A 25,313-nucleotide genomic window follows, 5' to 3' on the forward strand; every position below is an offset into this window, starting at 1 on the left:
GTCAGGCTCCACTAAAGGCATTTTTTGGTCACCTGGGGGCCCAGGTTGGTTTTCTCACTCCCAAATTTTCATTCCTGCAGTTCTTATTAATCTAGTCTCTCCTGGGGAAAATAGGATGTTAAAGATGGAGTTCAATTCTCCCCATGTATAAATATTAGGGCTAAAGATGGATCAATTTGATTTGCAATTCCTACTGGGTTGTCCACTAAATTTCACAATTCTTTCTTAAAGTTTCCAACTTTGGATGCAGTCAAGGGAGCGTTTACAAATCCAGTCTCACTGGCCATGGGAACTTCTCTGAGAGGGAACAATTTTTCACTTTTGCCACTTTGGACCAGGTGTTACAACATCAGCTGTGGAGGCTGACTGGGTAACTTCACTCTTGGGCATGAGATTCTGAGATGTTGTTTGGCTTCTCATTTGTGGTGGGGAGGCAGAGCAGGAGCTTGCTGGTGAATAAGGGGTGCATGAGATGGCAGAGGTAAGGGAAGAGTAGTGAAGGGTAAAGAGAGTAAGGAGAGGGTTGAGGGGAAGGTGGTGGAGGTATAACTGGGTTAGGAGGTGGTAAAGGAATGACAGCTGGGAGAGGAGGAGGAATTGGTCCATGGAAAGAGGAACTGGAAGAAGGATTTGAGGTACTGCAAGGGTAGGAGGAAGAGAGTGGTCAAGGGGGTCCCAGTTTTTGTTAGCCTTCCCAGCCTCTTCTTCTTCTTTTACTTTCCTAGCTTGCTTTCTCTCTTTTAATTTATAGACTCTTGTATTTTCTTCCTCTGATGTGTACTTTAGCCAACAAGTGAAATTCTGTATGTGATGGGTATTTTGCAGGAACTTGGGGAAAAAAGAAGGTGCATCACTTTTGGACAGAGAGACAGGTAACTCAGGAAATGTTTAAGGATGTTGTTGGGTCATGCAGAAAGAAAATCAGAGAGGTGAAAGCTTAAGGCTTAACCAGGCCATTTCTGTGAAGGATAATAAAAATGTTTCTATAAATACATTAATGGCAAAGGGAGCTACAAGGACAATCTCCATTCATTATTATGGGAGATATGGTTACCAAATATGAGGGAATGGCTGAGGTACTTAACCCCTTCTTTGCCTCAGTTTTCAAGACTAGGTAAAGTTCACTTCATGACAAGTGTTCTCCTGAGCTGCTGGATGGGCACAGGGTGCAGAACAGCCCCCAGTGATCCAGGAGGAAGCAGCTGGGGACATGCTGAGCCACTCAGATGCTCACAGGTGCATGGGATTGGATGGGATCCATCCCAGAGGGATGAAGGAGCTGGTGGATGAGCTCCCCAAGCTGCTCTCCATCATTTACCATCAGTGATGGCTCAGCAGGGAGGTCCCAGAGCACTGGAGGTGCCAGTGTGAGCCCCTCCCCAAGCAGGGCTGGAAGGAGGAGCTGGGGACCTCCAGGCCTGTCAGCCTGACCTGGGTGCCCAGCAAGGTTATGGAACAGATCACCCTGAGTTGCCATCACAGGGCACCCACAGGATGGCCGAGGGATCAGAGCCAGCCAGCGTGGATTTCAATGTCTGCACTGATGATCTGCATGAGGGGACTGAGTCCAGCATCAACAAATTTGCAGATGACACCAAGCTGGGTGTGAGTGTGGATCTGCAGGAGGTAGGAGGGCTCTGCAGAGGGCTCTGGACAGGCTGGATCCAGGGACTAAATCCAACAAGGTGAGGTTAAACAAGACCAAGTGCTGGGTCCTGCACTTTGGCCACAACAACCCCTGCAGCTCTACTGGGGACAGAGTGGCTGGACAGCAGCCAGGCAGAAAGGGACCTGCAGGGACTGATGGACAGCAGGCTGGACATGAGCCAGCAGTGTGCCCAGGTGGGCAAGGAGGCCAATGGCTCCTGGTCTGGATCAGCAATGGTGTGGCCAGCAGGACCAGGGCAGGGATTCTTCCCCTGAGCTCAGCACTGGTTGGGCAGCACCTTAAATGCTGTGTCCAGTTCTGGGCCCTAATTTAGGAAGGACATGGAGGGGCTGGAGCATGTCCAGAGAATGGCAACAAGGCTGGCAAGGGTTCTGGAACACAAGTCCTGTGTGGAGTGGCTGAGGGAGCTGGGGTTGTTTATCCTGGAGAAGAGGAGGCCCAGGGGAGACAAGGTGGTGTCAGGGCAAAGGTTAGACTTGATGATTTCCAAGGTCTTCTCCAACCTGGATGATTCTGGGATTCTCTGAAACCACCCTTGGAGCAGTTGCATGATGAGTTCTGGGCCTCCTCTCCAGAAGCTCCAGCAGCCCAGGTCCCTCAGCTTTTCCTGCCAGCGCCAAAGCCCATCCTGTCAGTCCTGCTGAGCCTCTGCAGCTCCTCCTCACTGCCCAGAACAGGGAGCCCCAGAGCCAGACACAGCAGCCCAGATGTGCCTCCCTGGCCTGGGGTGCCTCTGGCAAGGAAGCAGCACCAGGCACTGCAGGAGCCTGCAGACAATCCCTGCAGCACTTGTAGGATGATCCTGCTGCCCAAGGGACGCTTCCATGGTGCCAAGTCAGGAACTGCAATGGGGAGTGGGGCCAGAGAGGAAAGGGCAAACAGGGATGTGCTGTTTGCAGTGGAGGGAGCAGGGTTGGGCAATAGGAAGAAATCTGGATCAGGAAAGAGAAGAGAAAGCAAAGGTGAAGGTAAGAAAATCCTCAGGGCAATTTGGGGGTGGCTGCCAGGCAGCCCTGGCTCTGAGCAACAGCGTCTGCAGTGGGACAGGATACTCCCAGCTGATGGGAACAAATTTCTGGCTGACTGCAGAGGCCAGGACAAAGCTGAGTGGTTTCCATGGTGTCTCCCAGCCCTTGCTGGCCCCAGGGGCTGATGGCATTTGTGCTCCCTCAGGTTCATGTCCCCACACCAACAGCATGGGGGTGCTCTCCCTGCTTTGTGCAATGCAAACAGGGGCTGCTGAGCCAGTGCTGCTGTGTCTGTGCCTGCAAGGATGGGGCACCTGTGTGAGCTGGGGGAGAGGCCAGGGCTGCAGAGGGGGGATGTTGTTGGCAGCTCCATGAGGACGCTCTGGGACGCTGCCCTGGGCTGTGCAGCGCACTGGGGATGGATCAGCCCCTGCTCTGCTGATCCTTCCCATCTCCCCCAGGGTCCTTGCAGAACCCCAGCCATTCTGTTTGCCCCCAGCCTGCCCACGGCCAGCCTGGGGCTGCTCATGGGGCTTTTCTGTGCTGAGCATTGGCCTGAGTGTGTTCTTGAGAGAGCCTGGGCAAGGAGCCTGGAGCCCCCAGGGCCTGGCCTGAGGCGTCAGTGCTGCCCCAGCAGTGCCCATGGCCTGTCCCTGCTGCAGCCCCGGCACTGCCACCCCCAGGGCTGTGCTCGGCCCCGAGAGCACTCAGGCCCTGCAGCAACACCAGGGCCACCAGGGCAGCGGGTCAGGGCCATGGCAGCAGCACTGGCAACACCAAGTGCTGCTGCTGCTGGGCACAGCTGTAGGGCCAGCACTGATCTGCCCTAGCTCTGCACACAGACATTGCTGCTGCAGCTCCAGAGAAGGCAACAAAAGGGCACCTCTGCAGAGAACTTTGCTGAGACATCCTTTAGTTCCTTTAAAGCCACCAAGATTGCAGCCACTCATTGACACAATCTGTGGCCAAACAGAAGATGGAGAGAAACAAAATGAAAAATGGCACAAACAATGACATTTCTTTGCGGATAACATGAAAAAAGTAAAGGAAATTAAAAGAAGTTTCAAAATGAAACCAATGAGATGTGTCAAAGGTTACTTTTATTACAAATGATTGAATTTAACTGGCCAGTAGTTTAATCTTTCTGATACCATCCAATCATCAGTCTTCTCACTGCAGCCTTGAGCTCCTGGTTCCTCAAGCTGTAGATGAGTGGGTTCAGGGCTGGAGGCACCACCGAGTACAGAACTGACAGGGCCAGATCCAGGGATGGGGAGGAGATGGAGGGGGGCTTCAGGTAGGCGAACAATGCGGTGCTTACAAAGAGGGAGACGACAGCCAGGTGAGGGAGGCAGGTGGAAAAGGCTTTGTGCTGTCCCTGCTCAGAGGGGATCCTCAGCACAGCCCTGAAGATCTGCACATAGGAAAAAACAATGAACACAGAGCAACCAAACACCAAAAAGGCACTAACACCGAGAAGCCCCAGTTCCCTGAGGTGGGATGTGGAGCAGGAGAGCTTGAGGATCTGTGGGATTTCACAGAAGAACTGGCCCAGTTCATTGCCATGGCACAGGGGCAGGGAAAATGTATTGGCTGTGTGCAGCACTGAATAGAGAAGACCACTGGCCCAGGCAGCTGCTGCCATGTGGGCACAAGCTCGCCTGCTCAGGAGGGTCCCATAGTGCAAGGGTTTGCAGATGGACACGTAGCGGTCATAGCACATGATGGTCAGGAGAGAAAGTTCTGCTCCCATGAAGAAGATAAGCAGAAATACTTGGGTAGCACATCCAGTGTAGGAGATGTTCCTGGTGTCCCAGAGGGAATTGTGCATGGCTTTGGGGACAGTGGTGCAGATGAAGCCCAGGTCGCTGAGGGCCAGGTTGAGCAGGAAGAAGAACATGGGCGTGTGCAGATGGTGGCTGCAGGCTATGGTGCTGATGATGAGGCTGTTGCCCAGGAGGGCAGCCAGGGAGATGCCCAGCAAGAGGCAGAAGTGCAGGAGCTGCAGCTGCCGCGTGTCTGCCAGTGCCAGCAGGAGGAAGTGGCTGATGGAGCTGCTGTTGGATATTTGCGCTGCCTTGACATGGGGATGTGTGAAAAAACTAATCATGGAATAGTTGGGTTTGGAGAGGACTTTAAATATCCCAGCACAGCCTGGAGGCACTTTCCCTCCCCTGCCTGCCCAGGGCTCTGCTGCTTGGAGCTGTCCCTGCCAGCAGCTGCTTCCCTGTGCCCAGGGCTGGGCCCTGCCACTGCTGCCAGAGCCCAGCCCAGTCCTGGGGGCTCAGCTCTGCCCTGCAGACCCCTCCCAGCTCAGGCACCGCCCAGGGGCAGCTCTGGCTCTGCAAGCTCTGATGGCAACGTCAGAGCAACTCTGAGGGGGCTGGAAAAGCAGCATTGATTCTGCCTGTGAGGGGCCCTGTGCTGATTTCTGTCACTGCCTGATTTGTTTAGACCAGAGATAATGTTTTTTTTTTTTTTATTTGCCTCAAGCTGAACTAAAATGAATATCTATGGTCAATTTCCCATTCAGGTAACCCAAAATAATAGATTAAAAAAGCAGGACTTCCCCTTTCCTGCTGCCCCTGCCTTGCTATGCTCACTGTATAATCTACTTGGAAATGTTCTGCAGTTAAATGCCGGGATGGGAGCAGTCCTGGAAAACGCAGCATCATCACCGCACAAGGAGAACACTTCCAAGCCTTACCAGCTGTCTCCTCCCACCCAGACCTTGTTCCCCAGCACTGGGAGCAGCTGCCAGGGCTGGCTGACAGCTGTCTCTGGCAGGCAGCAGAGGCCCTGCCCCAGCACAGCGCCCTGGGCTGCAGGACCCTGCTCTGCAGGACAGCCCTGGGCACCCCTGGCTGCTCTGCACAAGAGACAATCAGAGAATGTACTCACAGAGTCTGCAGGCATTGGGATGTTCCAGCTTTAGGAGATCACTCCAGGAGCTGCAGCTGCATTGTCCCGCAGCCAGAGGTTCCTGTGCCAAGGGCTGGCAGAGATTCTGCCCCAGGCACTTCTCAGCACCTTCCCAGCCCTGAATGATTGAAGCTCTCGGCGCCTCTGTGCTGTACCCAGGGTGGCTGCAGGCAGTGCCCCAGCCCTGCTGGGCTGGCAGATGTGCTGCTCATCAACAGAAATGTGCTTTTGAAGCTCTTCTTGCTTACCAGGAGCTGCCTCTGTGCCAGGAGCCCAGCCCAGCTCATCAGCACAGACACAGCACAAGGACTTTAATGAGCCTCTGGGGCTTTGTGCTCAGGTCCTGAACATCAGTTCCTGAGAGGGAGCTGAAGAAACCTCTCCAGAACTCCAAGTCAGAATCCAACTCCAAAGTTTCTTGGACTTTTAATGGGTCCCACTGAGGGACACAACTGAGAAAGTGTCCCCAGGCCCCAGGCAGAGCAGAGAACTGGAGGCAGTGATGACAGGAGGGGACAAAGAGAAGCCAAGTCTTGGTGCCCTGGGGCACAGCAGCAGGGTCTGTGCCACCAAGGGCTGGGAGGAGACACCTTGTCCTGAGGCCCTGGGGGCCTCCTGGCACAGCCCCAGCCAGGCTGGGCACTGTCAGCCCCTTGTCCTGCCCTCAGCATCCCCCCCTAGCCCACATTCCAGTGGCCTCAAGGATCTGCCGGCAGGAGTCCCTGGGGAGCCTTGCTCAGGAATGGCCCTGGGGGCTCCTTAATGCTCCCTGCAGGGACTGCAGGTTTTTCAGAGGACTTTGGGTTTGGCTTTTGCCTTGGAGTCTCTGAGAGGTTTGTGCAATCATGGCCTCCAATTATCTGCTGTAATTAGTCCCTGGAGAGGCTTTGTCAGTAACAACACTCACTCGGGCTCATTAATACTTTAGGGTACTTCAGTTTTTTAAACTACTTGGTGTTTCCCTTTTGATACAGACTCTGTGAAAAAATGGTACAGTTCCAGCCTCCAATATCTTCTTTCATTGTCCCTTGAGAGCCTTTATCTGTTATGACACTTAGTGGGCCATTTATGCTTCAGGGTACTTCAGTTATTTTAAGGTACTTGGTATTTCCATTTTGATACAGACTCTGTCAGAACTTTGTACAATCATGGCCCCAATTATCTGCTTTAACGAGTCCCTTGAGAGCTGTGTACTGACACTCAGTGGAGCTCATTAATACTTTGAGATACTCAAGGTTTTTAAGGTACTTTGGATTTTCCTTTCCACACTGAGTGTCCAAGAGGTTTTTGTGCCATCCTGGCCTATAATTCTCTCCTCCTATAAGTCCATGTGTAGGGAATGGACCTCAGTGGGACCCATTCATGCCTTGAGACACTTTGGAGTTTGCTCCTGACTTTGACTCCTGGAAAGGTTTGTGCAATCTCTTCTCAGGCCCTGAGGTTCCAGGGCTCAGCTCCAAATGCACTACAGGACCCATTAGGATCAAGCAAGTCCTGACAAACCATGGCTCTGCCTTGATTTCCCTCTTGTCTGGAGCAGTTCATCAGGAAGTTTTTTGTAGTATTTTTTTTGAGATTTCTTTGCAAATGTTTTAATTGGTGTGGTGGGTTCAGTGTAGGCTAATTACCGGTGCATTCACTAGAATATACTTACTCAGTATCTGCTGTGAGGGAGGATTCGGAGGAAGCAAAGTAGGCTCAAATCTTTTAAAGGGTATGAAGAAAAATTCATAATAGTAACTAAAAGAAAGAGTATTTAAAGGGGGTAAAGCAATGTTAATACCAGCAATTAAAAGAACAATAGGAATCAGAATCAGAAAACTTTGAGAACACTTCTCCTCTCCCTACAACCTTTTCTTTCTTATTGACAATATAAGGAGACAAAACCTAAAATTTCCAGTCAGTTTACCACATCTAGAATAGTTTTCTTCATTTCCTTTAGGGAGAGGAGTCTCTCTTTCATGCTATGGAGACTTCTCCATAAGAAAACTGTTCTCTCATGGCTCTCAATTTCCATGAATACCAGCCATCCAGAAAATCTGCAATTGTGAAGACCCTCCCATTTTTTCACATCTTTTCCCCCAGCTGTGTTTATGGGCCATGTCAACTTATGGGGTGTTTGTTTAAAGATGAACTGTTTAAGAGCAAGGTTCTCTTCATTATTTCTGAAATCATCTTCATCTCTGGGAACAGAGATCTTCCTCTGTCCCTGAGGGCACAGGGTCTCATCACTCTACTCTCTTTCCTTGTTCAAACTTCTCATGGAATCACAGCTACTTCAGCATTTGCTGGGACAGGGCCAGGATCTCAGCAGCCAGGCCAGAACACAGCAGCAGCTTGGCCGGGGGCTGATGGCATCTCCTCCCCCTGCCCAGGGCTTGCGGCTGAACCCCAACAGTGGCACAATCTTGGCCAAGCCGGCCGGGCCCAGGGCTGCTCCTGGGGCCTGGTGGATCCTGGCTGGGCTCGGGCTGGCAGCGGGGCAGGGCTCAGCAGTGCCCAGATGGTCACAACTGCAGCCATGGCCTGGCCCGGCCTCGGCCCCACAGCCTCCCGTGCCCTGCCTGGCAGCCGATAGCGCCTGCCGGGGTCCCTGAGAAGGGGCCCGGCTCCACGGCAGGAACCGCCCAGCCTGGCCTGGCTGAGATGGGGGCTGGGTTAGCCTTGTTAACCTCTTTGCCAGCCAGAAGGGAAAGAGACCCTCCCAGGCTTTCTCATCTTTAACATGTGTCTTCACAGAGGCGTGCAAAGTTTCCTTAGTGGTTGAACAGATGATCAGTTCTCAAAGCTAATTACTGATTGATTTTTTTGCAAGACACAGAGGAAGCTGCTTGCAGCTTCTCTTAGGACATCACTTCCATGATGCAAAACCACCACAACAGCACAGAGCACAGAGCTCCTTTGTCCATATGTAGTGGTCATACGCCCAAGACCTCAAAATCCCTTATTAAATGATCTCTCTGCCCTCTCCAAGGTGTTTCCAAATAAAAACATTCAGCTCATAGTCTAAGAAAATCACCAGAGGACAGAGCCAGCCTGATCTGTTTGTCCTGGTTTTTTTGTCTAGGAGCAATCCTTGGATATACAGAACTTGGGAGGCCAAATTCTAATTTTGGCCATGGTCCCTGGACAAGAATGCCAGTTCTTTTCCATACAAATGAAAGAAGAGAGCCCCAGTGTTTCAGGGGCAGATAAGAGGTGACCACCAGAGGCCAAGGCCAGCCAGAGTAAGCAGTTTTTACTGAGACATACCCTTGCATAGAGGAAAATTTTTTGCAAAAGTACCTATTTTGGCAATGGGTATCTGAAAAGTCAGACGATTCTTTTCCATAGCAAGGAAAGCACAGAGCCCCAGTACTCCCAGCTGATGAGAGGCCGCCCATGACATCCCCACATCAGCCAGACCTGTCAGGTGGCCCCTGGGAGGCCAAGCCAGCCAGAGCTGTTCCATGTTCCCTCGGTTTCATGGGGTCCCACAGTGTCCCAATGTTCCTTTGCTTCCATGAGACCCTGAGGTGTCCCAATGCCCCCTTGGTGACAGGAGGCCCTGAAGGGTCACAATGGTCTCCATGGTTCCATCAGGCCCCACAGAGTCATAATGGTCTCTGGGTCTCTGATGCCTTGCATCAGGCAAGGTCCCGCAGAACCATTCATGTCGTTCATCAATCGACTCACGCAAGCCATGAATCAACAGGTGATGATTGAAGAAGCGAAGAGGCCTCTCTTGGAGAGCTTAGCTTTCGGCAATGCCAACCCAGATTGTCAACGGGTCATTAGTGCCATGCCAGGACGGCGATCCTTGGCAGAGATGGTGGAGGCATGCAGCAAGGTGGGGACACCTCAGCATGTCGCATCGATTGTGAAGAATGAATTAAGAGAGGAGTGGGAAGAACAGATAAAGGGCCAGTCAGAGAGACAATCTGAAGACAAGGCATTGGAAAAGATGCTGGAAAAAATACTTCATCAACAGAACGAGAACACAAAGTTCTTGCAACAATGCAGAAGAAGAGCAATCCCCCAGGAGGACAGTGTTACAAATGTGGGGTGTTTGGACACATGAGAAAGAATTGTCCACAAACACATACACCAGTGCCAGCACAAAAAGCAGAAAGGCCAAATTGTGCGTAGTGCGGAAGAGGAAGACACTCTGTGAAAGAATGCTATTCTCAGACAGACATGGAAGGAAATCCTTTACCGTGTCCGGGAAACGGCAGAAGGAGCGCGGGAAATCGCCAGCGCGGTCAGACACAAGTGCTGGCGGTGACACAAGAGCAGACAGGGCAATCATCACTGAGCGACAAGCAGACTCCGTCAGCAAAACGCTCAGTCGATTCCATAGCGACCCAGACCTCCTCCCACCAGGGGCACAGTGTGCATTGGCAGCTTCAAAACTAGTATGTTTTCTAGACAAAAATCATACAGAGATACCAACGGGTATCCGCGGAGATTCATACAAAAAACAAGATTTCTTGATAGTTGGACAAGACAAATGCAGCATCCTTGGACTCATTGTTTATCCTGCAGTTGTTTCTGCAGACAAGAATACAGAATTGACAGTTCTGGCAAGAGCGCTTCGTCCACTATTGACTGTGCCCGAAAATACTGTAGTTGCGAGAGCTTTCGCCTTGCCACCACACGCCATAGGAGAAGTCATGTCAATCTTCGACGAAGAAGGGTTCTCTATGAAGGAGCATGTTGAGGTACATACTACATGAGTGAAGCACATAGGTTGAGATCGGCCCACACTCACGTGCCAATTGACATGTGGAGACAGGACGACAGCAATCAGAGGCATGCTCAACACAGGGGCGGATGTCACAGTAATATTGTACATCTTTTGGCCATGCAATTGGAGCTTGGTTGCGCCCTTGGGTTCTCTCTCAGGCATAGGGGGAGCATCTCTGTGTCTGCAGAGCGAGAATTCCATTGTTGTCACAGGACCAGGAGACAAGACGGCGATCATTCATCGTTTGTCGTCCAGAAGCCGATCACAGTCTGGGGTCAAGACCTTTTGGCACAATGGGGCGCGAAGATCGAAGTGGATTTTTAGTAGGGGTCACTGCGGCACTCGCCACATTGCAGTTGACATGGAAAACAGACGATCCAGTTTGGGTGGATCAGTGGCCGTTTGAGCGGAAAAAGTTGAGGGCTTTGAAAAACCTGGTCCAAGAACAATTGCAGAAGGGACACATCAAGCTAATAGACAGTCCTTGGAACTCTCCAGTGTTTATCATCAAGACAAAGCTATCAGGCAAATGGAGGCTGTTACATGATCTCAGGAGGATCAATGAAGTCATGGAAGACATGAGACCACTTCAGCTGGGACTTCCATCTGTCTCGATGATTCCCAGAGATTGGCCGCTTGTGGTCATTGACCTCAAGGATTGTTTCTTCCGTGTTCCGCTCCATCCAGATGATGCTCCGAGATTTGCCTTTTCAGTTCCAAGTATCAACAAGGAAACATCTCTGCAGCGGTACCATTGGGTGGTCCTTCTTCAAGGACTCAAGAATTCTCCGACGATCTGTCAATGGTACGTGGCACGAGCTTTGGCACCAGCGCGGAAGAAGTTTCCAAAGGTGAAGATCATTCATTACATGGATGATTTGCTCATTGCAGCATCAACACAACAGGAGCTGCAAGAAGCTCGTGACTGTGTGATCGCAGAAGTGCAAAAGGCAGGTCTGGAAATCAGCATTTCAAAGATTCAAGAGGTTGCGCCTTGGAAATATCTAGGGTGGAAGATTTCAGAGAAAACAATAAAACCTCAGAAAATGGAGGTCAGCACAGAGATCAGCAATTTGCATGATTTACAACAGCTATTGGGAGAGATCAACTGGATGAGGCTGGTTTTGGGAATCACAAACAGGGACATTCCAGCGTTGCTTGATCTTTTGAGAGCAGACACAGACATTCGATCTCCCAGGACACTCACGCAAGAAGCGAAGAAAGAGTTGGAGAAAGTCACAGATGTGATACAGAAAAGGCAGGCACATCGATTTGTTCCAACGTTGCCTTTTCAGTTGGCAGTGCTGGGGAAGAAAACACAGTTCCATGGTTTGATCTTCCAATGGGATGAATCACAAAAAGACACTCTAATAATCATAGAGTGGGTTTTTCTACCGTACAGGCCTTCAAAGACAATTCTCACAGATTTAGAGATGGCAGCACAAATCATCATAAAGGCGAGAACGAGGTTGCTGACAATGGCAGGACGGGAATTCTCAGTCATCAGATTACCTCTGAAGAAAGATTATTTCGATTGGGCGATGCAACAATCGCAAGAGTTGTTAATCGCCTTGTTAGCTTTTCCAGGAACTTGCACAATCCATTTTCCACAGCATAGAATACTGCAATCACAAATATGTTACAGAGCAAAACCAAGAATAAGTGAAGAACCTTTGGACGGGATCATAGTGTTCACTGATGGCTCAGGGAAGACACACAAGTCAGTGATCACGTGGAGGAACTCAACGACAGGGGATTGGGATTCAGATGTAAAGATGGTTCAGGGCTCTCCAAAATTGTGGAGTTGGCAGCCGTTGTCCGAGTGTTTCAGTTGTTTGAACAACCTCTCAATCTGGTCACAGATTCCGCATATGTTGCAGGTGTGGTCAAACGACTGGAAGGTTCGCTCTTGAAAGAAGTCAGTAATGAGGTTTTATACTCATATTTGGTGAGCTTGAAAAGGTTGCTAGAGAGCAGGGAAAGAGAATATTTTATCACGCACATTAGAGCGCACACAACATTTCCAGGGTTTTAAGTGGAAGGGAATGCTCGGGCAGACAGGTTGACAATGACCATTTCGCAAACACTGCCAGACATTTTTGAGCAGGCAAGATTGAGTCACGCGTTCTTTCATCAGAATGCACAGGCGCTGATGGAATCCTTTGGTCTCACAAAGAGTCAGGCGAGGGAGATCATTAGTGCTTGTCCAGACTGTCAGCTTGTGCAGCCACCTTCTTCTACAGGAGCAGTCAATCCGCGGGGACTGCAAAGTCTTCAGTTGTGGCAAGCTGATGTCACGAAGTATCCATCCTTTGGGAGGCTCAAAAATGTTCATGTTTCAGTAGATACATTCTCAGGTGCAGTCTTGGCCTCAGCACATGCAGGGTAAACAGCGGACCATGCTTGTCGACATTTTCTGCAAGCATTCGCATCATTAGGTGTGCTTCAGGAGATAAAAACAGACAATGGTCCCAACATATACAGGCAGGGTGCTTGACAGATTCCTGAAAAGATGGGGTGTCAAACATACATTTGGTATTCCACATTCACCCACAGGTCAGGCGATCATTGAAAGAACACATCACACCCTGAAATCCCTTCTGGACAGACAAAGATGGGGTGAGCCAGAGGCAACTCCTCACATGAAATTAATTAAATAAGGCGTTGTATGTGTTGAATTTCCTAAATAGTTCATCCTCAGAACCTAATCTGCCAATCTTGAGGCATTTTTTAAACAGCACACAGGCAAAGCTAAGGGAAAATCCTTTAGTTTTGATCAGAAACCCAGAGACACGACAAACAGAGGGCCCTTTCAAACTAATAACTTGGGGCAAGGTTTCGCTTGTGTTTCCACAGATCGTGGTCTGAAGTGGGTTTCAGCGCGACACGTAAAGCCATTCCAAACGCGAGAACAGGAGAATGCTGATCCAAGAAACAAAGAGACGAGTACTCAGACAGAAGTCGAGGCTCAGACTGCAGAAGACAACTCAGAAGAGAAATAAAAAGAACTAAAGACTTTGGGGGTTTTCCCTTTGGGGTCTTGAGTTAAAAACATAACAATGGTTTTGCACAAAAGGGAAGTCATGAGTTTCATGATGCTTATGTGCATCATTTTTTCATTCATTGCAATAAGCAATGGGGCAAATTTACCTATTAATCAACCAAAACAAAATGTATGGGAGGCTTTAGCTCAAGCAGTGAATTTGGATAGTATTTGTCTGACACATTCGAGGCCAGGGAGACCATTTTCAGCATTCATGGTTGGATTGCCAGCGGATGAATGGCCAAATCCAGGGCACTCCGCAGTTAACATCTCGCAGGTCAGTAAAGATCCTGTGAAGGAGTGGTGTGCTTGGACACATCTTCTTCCTGTGGCTTCCACAGAACCTCAGGAATTGGAGATTTTTGGGTCCATGACAATGGAACTCTGCATGCAGTTGGAAACTCCAAATGTCACAAAGGCAAACAAAACTATCGATGTAACTCCCAATCATGAATTCTATAAGAATGCATCAGCTTGGTGTAAACACACAGAGAAAACTGCCAGAGGATCAATCCAAGTCCCAGTGCAATTGCTACGGGGTTTGTTTCTATTTTGCGGGGACAGAATTTGGCACGGCATTCCTACTAATGCCAGGGGAGGTCCGTGCAGCATTGGGAAAATATTTCAATGTTGTCGCCAGATTTGAAATCGCTAAGAGAGAAAAGGCACAAAGAAAAAGGATCATTGGAACATTATGCGGCAGATTGCAATGACGAAATATATACTTGGGACAAGGACATGAGAATTGCTAGAGCAATCTTCTCACCTCAAGCAGCATCGGGAGTGGCCTTGACTCAACTTGACCGCATGGGTTGTTCGTCGAGCAAACATGCTCAATCTGTCGCATTGAGCGACATGTTAAAAGACATCAGTAGTGTACGACAGGCGACTCTTCAAAACAGACTGGCGATCGATTATCTATTGCTCGCTCGTGGACATGGGTGTGAAGAATTTGAAGGGATGTGCTGCATGAATCTCTCAGACCATTCAAGATCAATTCATGAAAGTATTCAGAAAAAAAAGACAGCATAAATAAACTTGGCGAGATCACAGGATCTTGGATCGATGATCTGGTAGGATTTTTTGATATTTCTCCCATATAGAGCGGAATTTTAAAGATAGCATTATATGTCTTAATAATTCTCTTAGTCCTCATACTTGTTATCCTGTGCATCTTTTCATGTATGAGGCGTATCGTGAGTCAGGTAGCAAAAGAAGTGTTTTTAGTGCAAACAGAAGGGGGAGATGTGGGAACTCAGCATCATCATCATCAGGAATGATGATTCCTGATGTCCGGAGCTGCCGAGACAACCCTTGGGGGGCTCGGAAGTCCTGGAACGTTGCCAGAAGTGTTTGGTGGCTAGACTTTGATCCTGCACTGGACGCAACACCTGTATGAGGATGGGAGGATGACATGGGGATAAGTGGTGAAGGGATAGAATAATTATAGAGTGAAAACACAGGTTTTAGAATCTCGGTACAGGGGGGTCCTAGGAGACAAGATGGAGGAATTAGGGCGTGTCCTGTCCTTCTCCTTCTTCTTCCTCTTCTTCTTCTTCTTCTTCTTCTTCTTCTTCTTGTCATCCATCTTTGATGGCGATGGTGGCACTTTGAGATTGGTTCTTACTGAATGTGCACTTGTCAATAAGAGTGAAAGGTATTGGGAGGAAAAGGTAAATATCCTACACGTAGTTTTTGGTATAAAAATAACCGGCCGCCCTGAGGGAGGTCAGTGTGCTCATGGCTGGCTTGCTGTGTGGACCTCTGTGGGGCTGGGATAAAATATTGTAGATAAGAATTAATAAATAACTCTGAAGAACTGAAGAACCTGAAGACTCCTTTCGTCCTTTGGAGCACGGGCTGCCCCAAGGCCATCCAGAGCCTTACCAGGACATTTGAACAGCCGAGACAGGACACTTCTGCATAGGGAGATTCTTCTCCTCTTGGATGTCTTCATTCCTCCTCTTTGCTGCCATGATGGTACTCTGAGCTCCAGGCAGCTCTGCTTGTGGCTCTGCCTTGATGTTCTGTACACACAAAAGCAGAGCAAGTGACTGAGAGCTGCCATCAGGCTCAGCTTTTCCCTCTTTTAGCCTCAAAATCACATTTATTCAGCCCCTTCTTTCTGCTTCCCTACCCAGCTGTTTCCACTGTAACCATCCTGTCCCAGGGCTGATCTCTGCAGATTCCAAGGTGTCCTGGTTTAGGACAAATTAGGGGGAAATCTCCAAAAGGGAGCCCCCCCCCCCCCCACAACAGAACAAACCTCCAACCACCCCTCCCCCAATACCGGGTTCGGGAAGGAATTCCTCGGAGGAGCAAAGTGGAAAACAAAACCTATTTATTTACAAGTAACAAAAAGAACACTCCCCAACACAAGAAAAGAAAAGGGACCAGACTGTGTGGTGAGGGCGCCGAGCTTCTGTCGCAGGCTTCGGGTGTCCTGGAGCTCTCAGGCCAGATCCGGAGCCGGTCCAGTATCTTCAGGGGAGGGTAAGAAAGAGAGAACAAAAGAAAAGGGAAAAAAGGAAAAAAAAAAACAGCGCAAAAAAAAAGCAGAAAGCAAGCAAGCAAGCAAGCAAGCAAGCGGCTAGCCAAGCCAAGCAGCAAAAGCCCAAAGCAAAAAGTGCCTGGGCACACACCACACACCCCCCCCCTTCCCCATCCGGCCACAGCAAGACGGCTGGGGCGGGGGGGGGGGAAGGCACAGCTGCCAGACACAACACACGATATTGGGATAAAGGCTGAAGGCTGTCACCCCACGACACTCCACCCCTTATCCCATATCGTGAACATACAATAAAAAACTTTCATTTCACTTACTCACACCTTTGACAATTACGCATTTCTCTCATCTTACTTGCTCAGACCTTTGACACTTACAGTTTCCTTCTGTCTCACATTCAACAAACAATGACATTCATATATGAGTCTCATCCCACAATCAGGTCTCCCTGAGGTACACACCGTGTTGTTCCATCTTTCTGCATTATCCACCATGTATTACCTGGTCCTTGAGCAAAGACAATCCCACGGATGGGTTTGTCTGTACTCGAGGCAGGGTTGATCCATACTGTCTTTCCCAACAAACCTCTGACATGGGCCACTGGGGCTTTATCCCCATCTACTATATTAAGGAGCTCAGACTGAGCAGGACCCGCTCGGTTGGTGGAACCTCGAGTGTTAACTAACCAGGTAGCCTTTGCCAGATGTTGCTCCCAGTTTCTTAAAGACCCCCCACCCAATGCTTTTAAGGTGGTTTTTAACAATCCATTGTACCTTTCCACCTTCCCTGCAGCTGGTGCATGATAGGGGATATGGTATACCCACTCGATGCCATGTTCCCTAGCCCAAGTATTAATAAGATTGTTTTTGAGTTCCATTATCCGACTCAATTCTCTCGGGAGTACCGTGCCTCCAAAGGACCTGCTTCTCAAGGCCCAAGATAGTGTTACGGGCTGTAGCATGGGACACAGGATAGGTTTCCAACCATCCTGTGGTGGCTTCTACCATGGTTAGTACATAGCGCTTGCCCTGGCGGGTTTGAGGCAGTGTGATGTAATCAATCTGCCAGGCCTCCCCGTATTTGTACTTAGACCACTGCCCCCCATACCAGAGGGGCTTCAGTCGCTTGGCCTGCTTAATGGCAGCGCACGTCTCACAGTCACGAATAACCTGAGAGATACTGTCCATGGTTAGATCCACCCCTCGGTCTCGTGCCCACTTATAGGTGGCATCTCTACCCTGGTGGCCTGAGGCATCATGGGCCCATCGTGCTAAGAATAACTCTCCCTTATGCTCCCAGTCGAGATCTATCTTCAACTCCCCTATCTTTGCAGCCTGATGTACTTGCTGGTTGTTTTGCTGCTCTTCATTAGCTCTACTTCTGGGGACATGGGCATCTACACGGCGAACCTTCACAGGTAACTTCTCTAACCGAGTAGCGATATCTTTCCACTCTTCCGCAGCCCAAATTGGTTTTCCTCTGCGCTGCCAGCTGGCCTCCTTCCATCTCTTCAGCCATCCCCATAGAGCGTTGGCTGCCATCCAAGAATCGGTATACAAATAGAGCCTTGGCCACTTCTCTCTCTCTGCAATACCTAGGGCCAGTTGAATAGCTTTGATTTCAGCAAATTGACTGGATTCACCCTCTCCTTCGGTAGCCTCTGCAACCCGTCGAGTGGGACTCCATACAGCTGCTTTCCACCTCCGTTTCATCCCTATGACACGACAAGAACCATCAGTGAATAGGGCGTAACGTGTTTCTTCTACTGGCAACTGATTGTATGGCGGAGCTTCCTCAACCCGGGTCACTGGCTCTTGTTCCTCATCTGCGACACTAAAGCTTTCACCTTCGGGCCAATTTGTAATTATTTCCAGAATCCCAGGGCGATTTAACTTCCCAATTCGAGCGTGCTGCGTAATGAGGGCAATCCACTTACTCCAAGTAGCACTGGTGGCATGGTGGGTAGAGGGAACCTTTCCTCTGAACATCCATCCCAGCACCGGTAGTCGGGGTGCGAGAAGGAGTTGTGCCTCTGTACCAATCACCTCCGAGGCGGCTTGGACTCCTTCATAGGCGGCCAAGATTTCCTTTTCTGTTGGAGTATAGTTATCTTCAGACCCCCTGTAGCTCCTACTCCAAAATCCCAATGGTCGGCCTCGGGTCTCGCCAGGTAGCTTTTGCCAAAGGCTCCAGGACAGACCATGGCTCCCGGCTGCAGAGTAGAGCACGTTCTTCACATCTGGTCCTGTCCTGACTGGACCAAGGGCTACAGCATGAGTGATCTCCTGCTTGATCTGGACAAAAGCTTGCTGCTGCTCAGGGCCCCAATGGAAGTTGTTCTTCTTGCGGGTAACCAAATAAAGGGGTCTCACAATCTGACTATACTCAGGGATGTGCATCCTCCAGAAACCTATAGCACCTAAGAAAGCTTGTGTCTCCTTCTTATCAGTTGGTGGGGACATAGCAGTGATTTTGTTAATAACATCCGCAGGAATCTGACACCGTCCATCTTGCCACTTCACCCCCAAGAACTGAATTTCTCGGGCAGGTCCCTTGACTTTGCTCTTCTTAATGGCAAATCCGGCGTCCAGGAGAATATGAATTATCTTCTCTCCTTTTTCGAACACTTCTATTGCCGTGTTCCCCCAAACAATGATATCATCAATATATTGTAAATGTTCTGGAGCCTCACCCTCTTCTAGTGCAGCCTGGATCAGTCCATGACAGATGGTAGGACTGTGTTTCCACCCCTGGGGCAATCGGTTCCAGGTATACTGCACTCCCCTCCATGTAAAAGCAAACTGAGGCCTGCATTCTGCTGCCAGAGGGATGGAGAAAAACGCGTTAGCTATATCAATGGTCGCGTACCACTTTGCTGCCTTGGACTCCAGCTCGTACTGCAGTTCCAGTATGTCCGGTACAGCCGCACTCAGTGGTGGAGTCACTTCATTCAAGGCACGATAGTCTACAGTCAATCTCCATTCTCCGTCAGATTTTTGCACGGGCCAGATAGGGCTGTTAAAGGGTGAGTGGGTTTTACTGACCACCCCTTGGCTCTCCAGCTCTCGAATCATCTTGTGGATGGGGATCACGGCATCTCGATTCGTCCGGTACTGCCTGCGGTGCACTGTTGAGGTGGCAATTGGCACTCGCTGCTCCTCTACCTTCAAGAGTCCTACTGCAGATGGGTTCTCGGATAGTCCAGACAAGGTATTCAATTGTTTAATACCCTCTATCTCCACTGCAGCTATTCCAAAAGCCCACCTGAATCCCTTAGGATCTTTGTAGTAGCCATTCCGGAGGAAGTCTATGCCCAAAATACACGGAGCCTCTGGACCAGTCACAATCGGATGTTCCTGCCACTCCTTCCCAGTCAAGCTCACCTCAGCTTCCAACAAAGTCAACTGTTGTGATCCCCCCGTCACTCCAGCAATGGAAACAGGTTCTGTCCCCACGTGTTCCGATGGCATTAAGGTACATTGTGATCCAGTGTCAACCAATGCTTCATAGTCTTGTGGCTCTGATGTGCCAGGCCATCTGATCCACACCTTCCAAAAAACCCGGTTCTCCCGTGCCTCTTCCTGGCTGGAGGCAGGGCCCCTCTAAGCCAGATTGTCCTTCTTTCCTTGGGCATATGCCTTGGAAGTTCCTTCAAGGGGATCGGACATGTCATCGTCATCGTCATACTTAACATCTCGGCTACGAGCGACCGGAGCTGCTATCTTTTTGGTTATACTTTCTCTTTTCTTCAAATCACGCACCCGTTGTGCCAAAACAGCGGTGGGTTTTCCATCCCATCTCCTCATGTCTTCTCCAGACTCACGCAGGAAAAACCATAACTCAGCCCGTGGGATGTACCTTCTCTCCCCATCAAAGGAGCGCCGGCGTTGGACACCAGGGCTTCTAATTTGTACGGCTGAGATTTGAATAAGGTCCTCCTTAATCTCTTCCCGGAGTTTCTTATGATTCTCCTCTATTTTGTCTTCTAGTTTCTGCAGTCGGGTTTCCACTGCTGCAATTCTGGCATGAGTTGGGCCATGCACAGCATCTGCGTACGCTCGAAGCTTCTTTGCCATATCGAGCACAGTCTCATATGTATCACCTCGCTTCATTATTGCTAGGGCAGAAGCGTATTCAGGTGGCCCAAGTCGCACAAGTTTCCTCCACATTATCGGAGTGCATGGTACCAGGTCCGGATTCCTAGTTGTTGTGTCATCTGAGAAAATGAGCTCTGCGACCGCCATCTCTCTCAGGCGTTGGATCCCCTGTTCTATGGTCTTCCACCGTGTCTGCTGCATATAGAGATCATCCGTACACAGGTACCGTTCTGCTACGCTTCTTAGGACCCGTTCCCAGAGGCTGTGAGGGTTAGCCCCCCTCATCACACCTTGATCGATGGCAGGATCATGTGACAGGGATCCCAAATGCCTCACTTCAGTACTATCCAAAATCGTAACTTCCCCTGCAGCATCCCAAAGGCGGACTAACCAACTAATAATAGATTCGTCAGGTTGTCGGCTGTAATCCTTTCTTAGGCCTCTGAGGTCCTTCAGAGAAAAGGAGTCAATATTGGCTCCAGATTCTGTGCCCCTTGATGTGGCCTCTGATTTTGGTGAGGGTCCTTCTTCTGCATCATCGTCATCATCCTCCACCTTCCGATCGGTCTTGCCTTTACACTTTCCACCTCTTGTATTAGCTGCAACAGCCATGGTTTGGGGCCTATTGTCTGATTCAGCTGCTAGCCTGGAGCCTGGGATGTTAGCTGCAGCCTGGGTCACTGGGATAGTAACTAACTTATCTCCCTGTTCCCTTTCTGCTATCTGCTGCTCCACAGTATCTAGCAGAGTACGGTAAACAAACGCCAAGGCCCAGCTCACTGCAGTAATCCTTTCTTCCTTAGTATTACCATGGCACTTCTCCCTCAAATACTTTGCCACCTCGACTGGATTCTGAATTTGATCAGATGGAAAGTCCCAGTCTATAGGATCAGAAAATTCCTTTAAAGTCTGGCCCATATCCTCCCATTTCCCACTCCAGTCAAGATTTTTCCTGCTTTGTTTTACTCCTGAATCAGGAGTCTCTCTAACCCCTCTAGAAATCTCAGCTTTCATTTTATACACACTCCAGACAGTATAGACAAGGCTTAATAAATTAAATGCCAGAAAGATGGTTTCTTTCAAACTCAGGGGAAAGTCAGTATTTTCTAATAGAGATGTCAACAATTTGTAGGAGAAGAAGGAAGACAAAGGCTGAAAAGCCCCTTCCTCTTCTTGTCCCCAAACAAACTGAGTACACAGCCATGACAACAATCCATACATTCCTGAAATAAAGTCCAGCATTGTTATCCGACACATCATCACACATAAGGCCAGCACAATGATTATTCTGGTTAGTGCCCCCCGCTTACAAAAGCTACTTATTAGGGACAACATCAGAGCTATTTTGGGGTAAGGAAATAACCCTAGGGACCACAAAGGTATTAAAACTTCAAAAGCCCCTAGGGACCAGAAAAACCAGCAAGCTTCCACTCCAAATGACATTATGAATCACCAATATGCCCACAAAACAACCAAAACCAAAATATTATTGTTATAGGGTTTTTTCCCACTCTTTTTGGCCTCCGATTTTCCCGGCCAACGCACCAAAGAGTATACTGTCCTGGTTTAGGACAAATTAGGGGGAAATCTCCAAAAGGGAGCCCCCCCCCCCCCACAACAGAACAAACCTCCAACCACCCCTCCCCCAATACCGGGTTCGGGAAGGAATTCCTCGGAGGAGCAAAGTGGAAAACAAAACCTATTTATTTACAAGTAACAAAAAGAACACTCCCCAACACAAGAAAAGAAAAGGGACCAGACTGTGTGGTGAGGGCGCCGAGCTTCTGTCGCAGGCTTCGGGTGTCCTGGAGCTCTCAGGCCAGATCCGGAGCCGGTCCAGTATCTTCAGGGGAGGGTAAGAAAGAGAGAACAAAAGAAAAGGGAAAAAAGGAAAAAAAAAACCAGCGCAAAAAAAAAGCAGAAAGCAAGCAAGCAAGCAAGCAAGCAAGCGGCTAGCCAAGCCAAGCAGCAAAAGCCCAAAGCAAAAAGTGCCTGGGCACACACCACACACCCCCCCCCTTCCCCATCCGGCCACAGCAAGACGGCTGGGGCGGGGGGGGGGGGAAGGCACAGCTGCCAGACACAACACACGATATTGGGATAAATGCTGAAGGCTGTCACCCCACGACACAAGGCTCTGTGCTTCCAGTGCCTGTGGGACTCCTGGCCTCCTCAGTCCCAGGAGCTCTGGTTTATGCCCCTCTTCCTGCCCTTCCCTCTGTCCCCTGGCCAGTCAGGCTTACCTGGCCATTCTCCTGTGGCTCTTCCACCTGCTGCCTGCGCTGCTCTTCCTGCTCTCGGGCAGGGAACAGCTCTCCCTGAGTCTGGCATGGCATCTCAGATGAGGCAGTGTGCTCCTGCTCTTTCTCTAGAAGCACCTGCACAGAAAGCAAGAGAAGATGGGTTTCAACTTCCCATACGCCCTTTGTGGGCCAAGACTCAAAGGCTGCTGGGCTCACACGTTCCCAAAGCACTGTGCTGCTGCTCTCCTGGGTCGTTCTCTGCCCGTGGGGAGGCACAGATTCCAAAGTGACCCTGGCCCTACAATCAGGCGCCATCTGGGACTGAAGCTCCAACAGCCTCTCAGGCAGCTGACAGGGAAGGGGTGGCATTTCTCAAGGGTCTGGTGAGGGCCTCCCTCTGCTTCTGCCATGTCCTGTTTGTCTTTCAGTAGTGACTGACACCCCGCCCTGTCCCACAGCTCCATCCTGGCTCTGCAGGGGCTTCCTGGGTGAGCTCACTCCTTGTGAGAGACACTTCTGGAGTTCACATTCTCTTCAGGCCTGCACCAGCATTCCTCCTTCCTGACATCCACAATCTTGTTAGAAAACTGGGTCATTCAGGAGATGAGGATGCATGAAAAGATCTCTGATGGAAGTCAGAGAACCTCTATGGCCATCTCAGTATATGGAGGAGGACCAAGGTGTTTCTTCTCCCTCTTTTGTCAACTGAGAATTCTGACCAGCAGTAACAGAGTTTCTCATAAGGCCCCATTAACGAATGCACTCACACAACCCTGGGGATGCCAGTGAAGGAAACCATGTGTCATGTAATGCGTGTATGAGCAAAGTCACCAGACCCCAGCTACAGCATGGGATAGTTCCACTCCCTTAGGACATGCAAAAAATAAAAGGATAAAAAGAAGGCTTCAGGTCAGAAAAGGCTGGAGGAGGAAAACACGAGGGGAAAAAACAACCATCTCTGGAGGGGGAAACATCTCTGCCTGCTCACGATCAGTCAGTGGAACTTGTCTCTACTCCTCTCCTGAAGGGATGTCTTTAGGTGAGCTTTGCATCTTCCACTGCTTTGGAGCAGAGCCAGGAAGATTCAAATAGACAGATAGACAGATCTCACTTTTATAATCTCTCTTTACTGTACTGTGGTATTTACATTCTTTGAACAGAGAGAGATATAATTCTCTCTCCTAGGTTTTTTTTTAAGGGAAGGTAGTGAGAAACTTAGAGAAGAAGAGAAAACAATTATTATCTCTACTGGCTGTTCTTTTTGTTTAGTACATGTAGAATGTATTATAGTGATTGTTTACTGAAAGTGATTTGTTAATTGGATTTTAGTGATAGTTGTTTAGCTTGATTAGCTAATTAGATAAAAGCTGTGTTGTGACTTTCTGGAGACAGTCACGAGTTTTTCTTTAGTAGCTTTTTAGTATAGTATCCCTTTAGTATAGTTTTAATATAGTACTAAGTGTAATATAGCATAGCCTAAGAAAGCATTTGTTTAACCTTCTAAATCATAGAATCAAAGCACATTATTCCCCACGGGGGGGGTCACCATGAATCAATACTGTCCTTTCTGTCGCTACACACATCAGCACTCGGTAGCAGTGCCCCGATCAGCAGCCATCCTGAACTTGCTCTCCTGTTGCTTCAGTAACCCACACTCTTGGGGAATCTGGAGCGTGTGGGTCCCTATGGAATGCAACCAGACCCAGAGCATTGCACTGGGAACTGCACTCTTTGTACATCTCTGCTTGGGCAAGTTCTTCTCTTGAACTGGACCACACTGATGGGGCTAAAGTGGCTGGAGTCAGAAATGCAGCCCAGCCCCTCCAGCTCCTCTAATCTCTGAGCACCAGCTGGAATGCAAGGGCATTGATTTCCTGCTCAATTCCCAAACACAACACACACTGATTCCCTGGGCTGCCAAAAGACACGGGAGCCGTTAACCTGAAAGTGATGTGTTTCTGCCAGTGCTGGAAAAGGGCAGGAAAGATTGAGAAAAAGATCCCTTGCTCCCTGGAGAAGGAGAAATTACACAAGGCTTCTCCTTCTAGCAAGCAAACAAACAATTAACCAACAAAATATGAAAGTGTTACCCACTCCAGTGTCTAAAGCACTTGGATGCAGTCAAGGGATGTTTGGCAGGGAAACAGCCCTTGTGCTGAGCATTGGCTCTATGGATCTAAGGCAGGCATCTATGGAAGTCTGCCTGAAGGCCCCTCATAAGCCCCCATTGTCCAGGCTAAAGCTCCCTCAGCCCCTCCTCCCTGGCCTTGTGCTGCACCCCTTGCCCAGCTCCCCTGTCCTTCTGTGCACACGCTGCTGCCCCTCCATGACTTTCTGCTTCCCAGGGCCCACAGCTGCACACAGCACTCCAGCTGTGGCCGCAGCGCTGCCCAGCACAGGCCACGCTCACTGCCCTGCTCCTGCTGCCCCACTGCTGCTGGCACAGCCACCGTGCCCTTGGCCTTCTTGGCCCCCTGGCCCCATGCTGCCTCATCTTCAGCTGCTCACGGCCGCCAGCCCTGCGTCCTTTGGGCCCACACAGCTCCCCAGCCACAAAGGTGCCCATTGCACTTCAGATACAGCAGGCACCATTGCAAGGTGTACATCCTGGGTTTAGCATTACAGGACAGCAGTCAAGGACTTGCAGCTTTGCTCCCATTCTAGGCTCCAATGCAATTTTCAAAGCAAACTACACAATAGAAGGTATCAACAGACACATGCAGTGTCTGGTTTTTGCCTCAGAAGAAAGATTCAGAACTACTCCCTTTGTTTCTTTTGCCACACTAGACAAGAATGGTCCCCCACAGCTTCATGGACAACACAGTCATCTCCTTGCAGCTTATCAAAGAGCAAGAAACAGGCAGACTCAGAGCACCTATCTGCTCTGCTACCAGCTGCTCTGCCTGAAGGGGCAAAAGAGCAACCTGGCAACAAAGGCAGCAAAATCCCTGACTTCAAGCAGCAACTCTACATCCCCAGTGTGTGTCTGAAATACTCCCAAGTAAGCACACCCAAGAAGTTTGTGGGGACAAAGCACCACCAAGAGCTTTTGTGGTCAGATCAACATTTTTTTGTGCCTGCAGCAACTTGGCCAATCTGTGCAGGGGGACAGGTCTCTCCACGCCACAGTGTCCCCTGT

General features: G+C 49.7%; 1 protein-coding gene and 1 pseudogene across 1 annotated transcript; one reads left to right on the top strand and one right to left on the bottom strand.

The window, feature by feature from the left end:
• Positions 1-3,772: 3,772 nt before the first annotated feature.
• On the bottom strand, positions 3,773-4,747 carry LOC141726560 (olfactory receptor 14A16-like). The gene has a single exon (XM_074531488.1). The coding sequence runs from the start codon at positions 4,745-4,747 to the stop codon at positions 3,773-3,775; it is 975 nt and encodes a 324-aa protein (XP_074387589.1).
• A 5,464-nt stretch (positions 4,748-10,211) lies between these two features.
• Positions 10,212-25,313, top strand: part of LOC141726561 (serine/threonine-protein kinase pim-1-like) — a 43,979-nt pseudogene continuing 28,877 nt past the window's right edge.

This window comes from Zonotrichia albicollis, chromosome 36 (genome assembly GCF_047830755.1).
Source record: "Zonotrichia albicollis isolate bZonAlb1 chromosome 36, bZonAlb1.hap1, whole genome shotgun sequence".
Classification (NCBI taxonomy): Eukaryota; Metazoa; Chordata; class Aves; order Passeriformes; family Passerellidae; genus Zonotrichia; species Zonotrichia albicollis.

Bases quoted from the DNA above. Each gene is read 5' to 3' on its own strand.
- LOC141726560 (XM_074531488.1), bottom strand. From the start codon at position 4,747: ATGATTAGTTTTTTCACACATCCCCATGTCAAGGCAGCGCAAATATCC.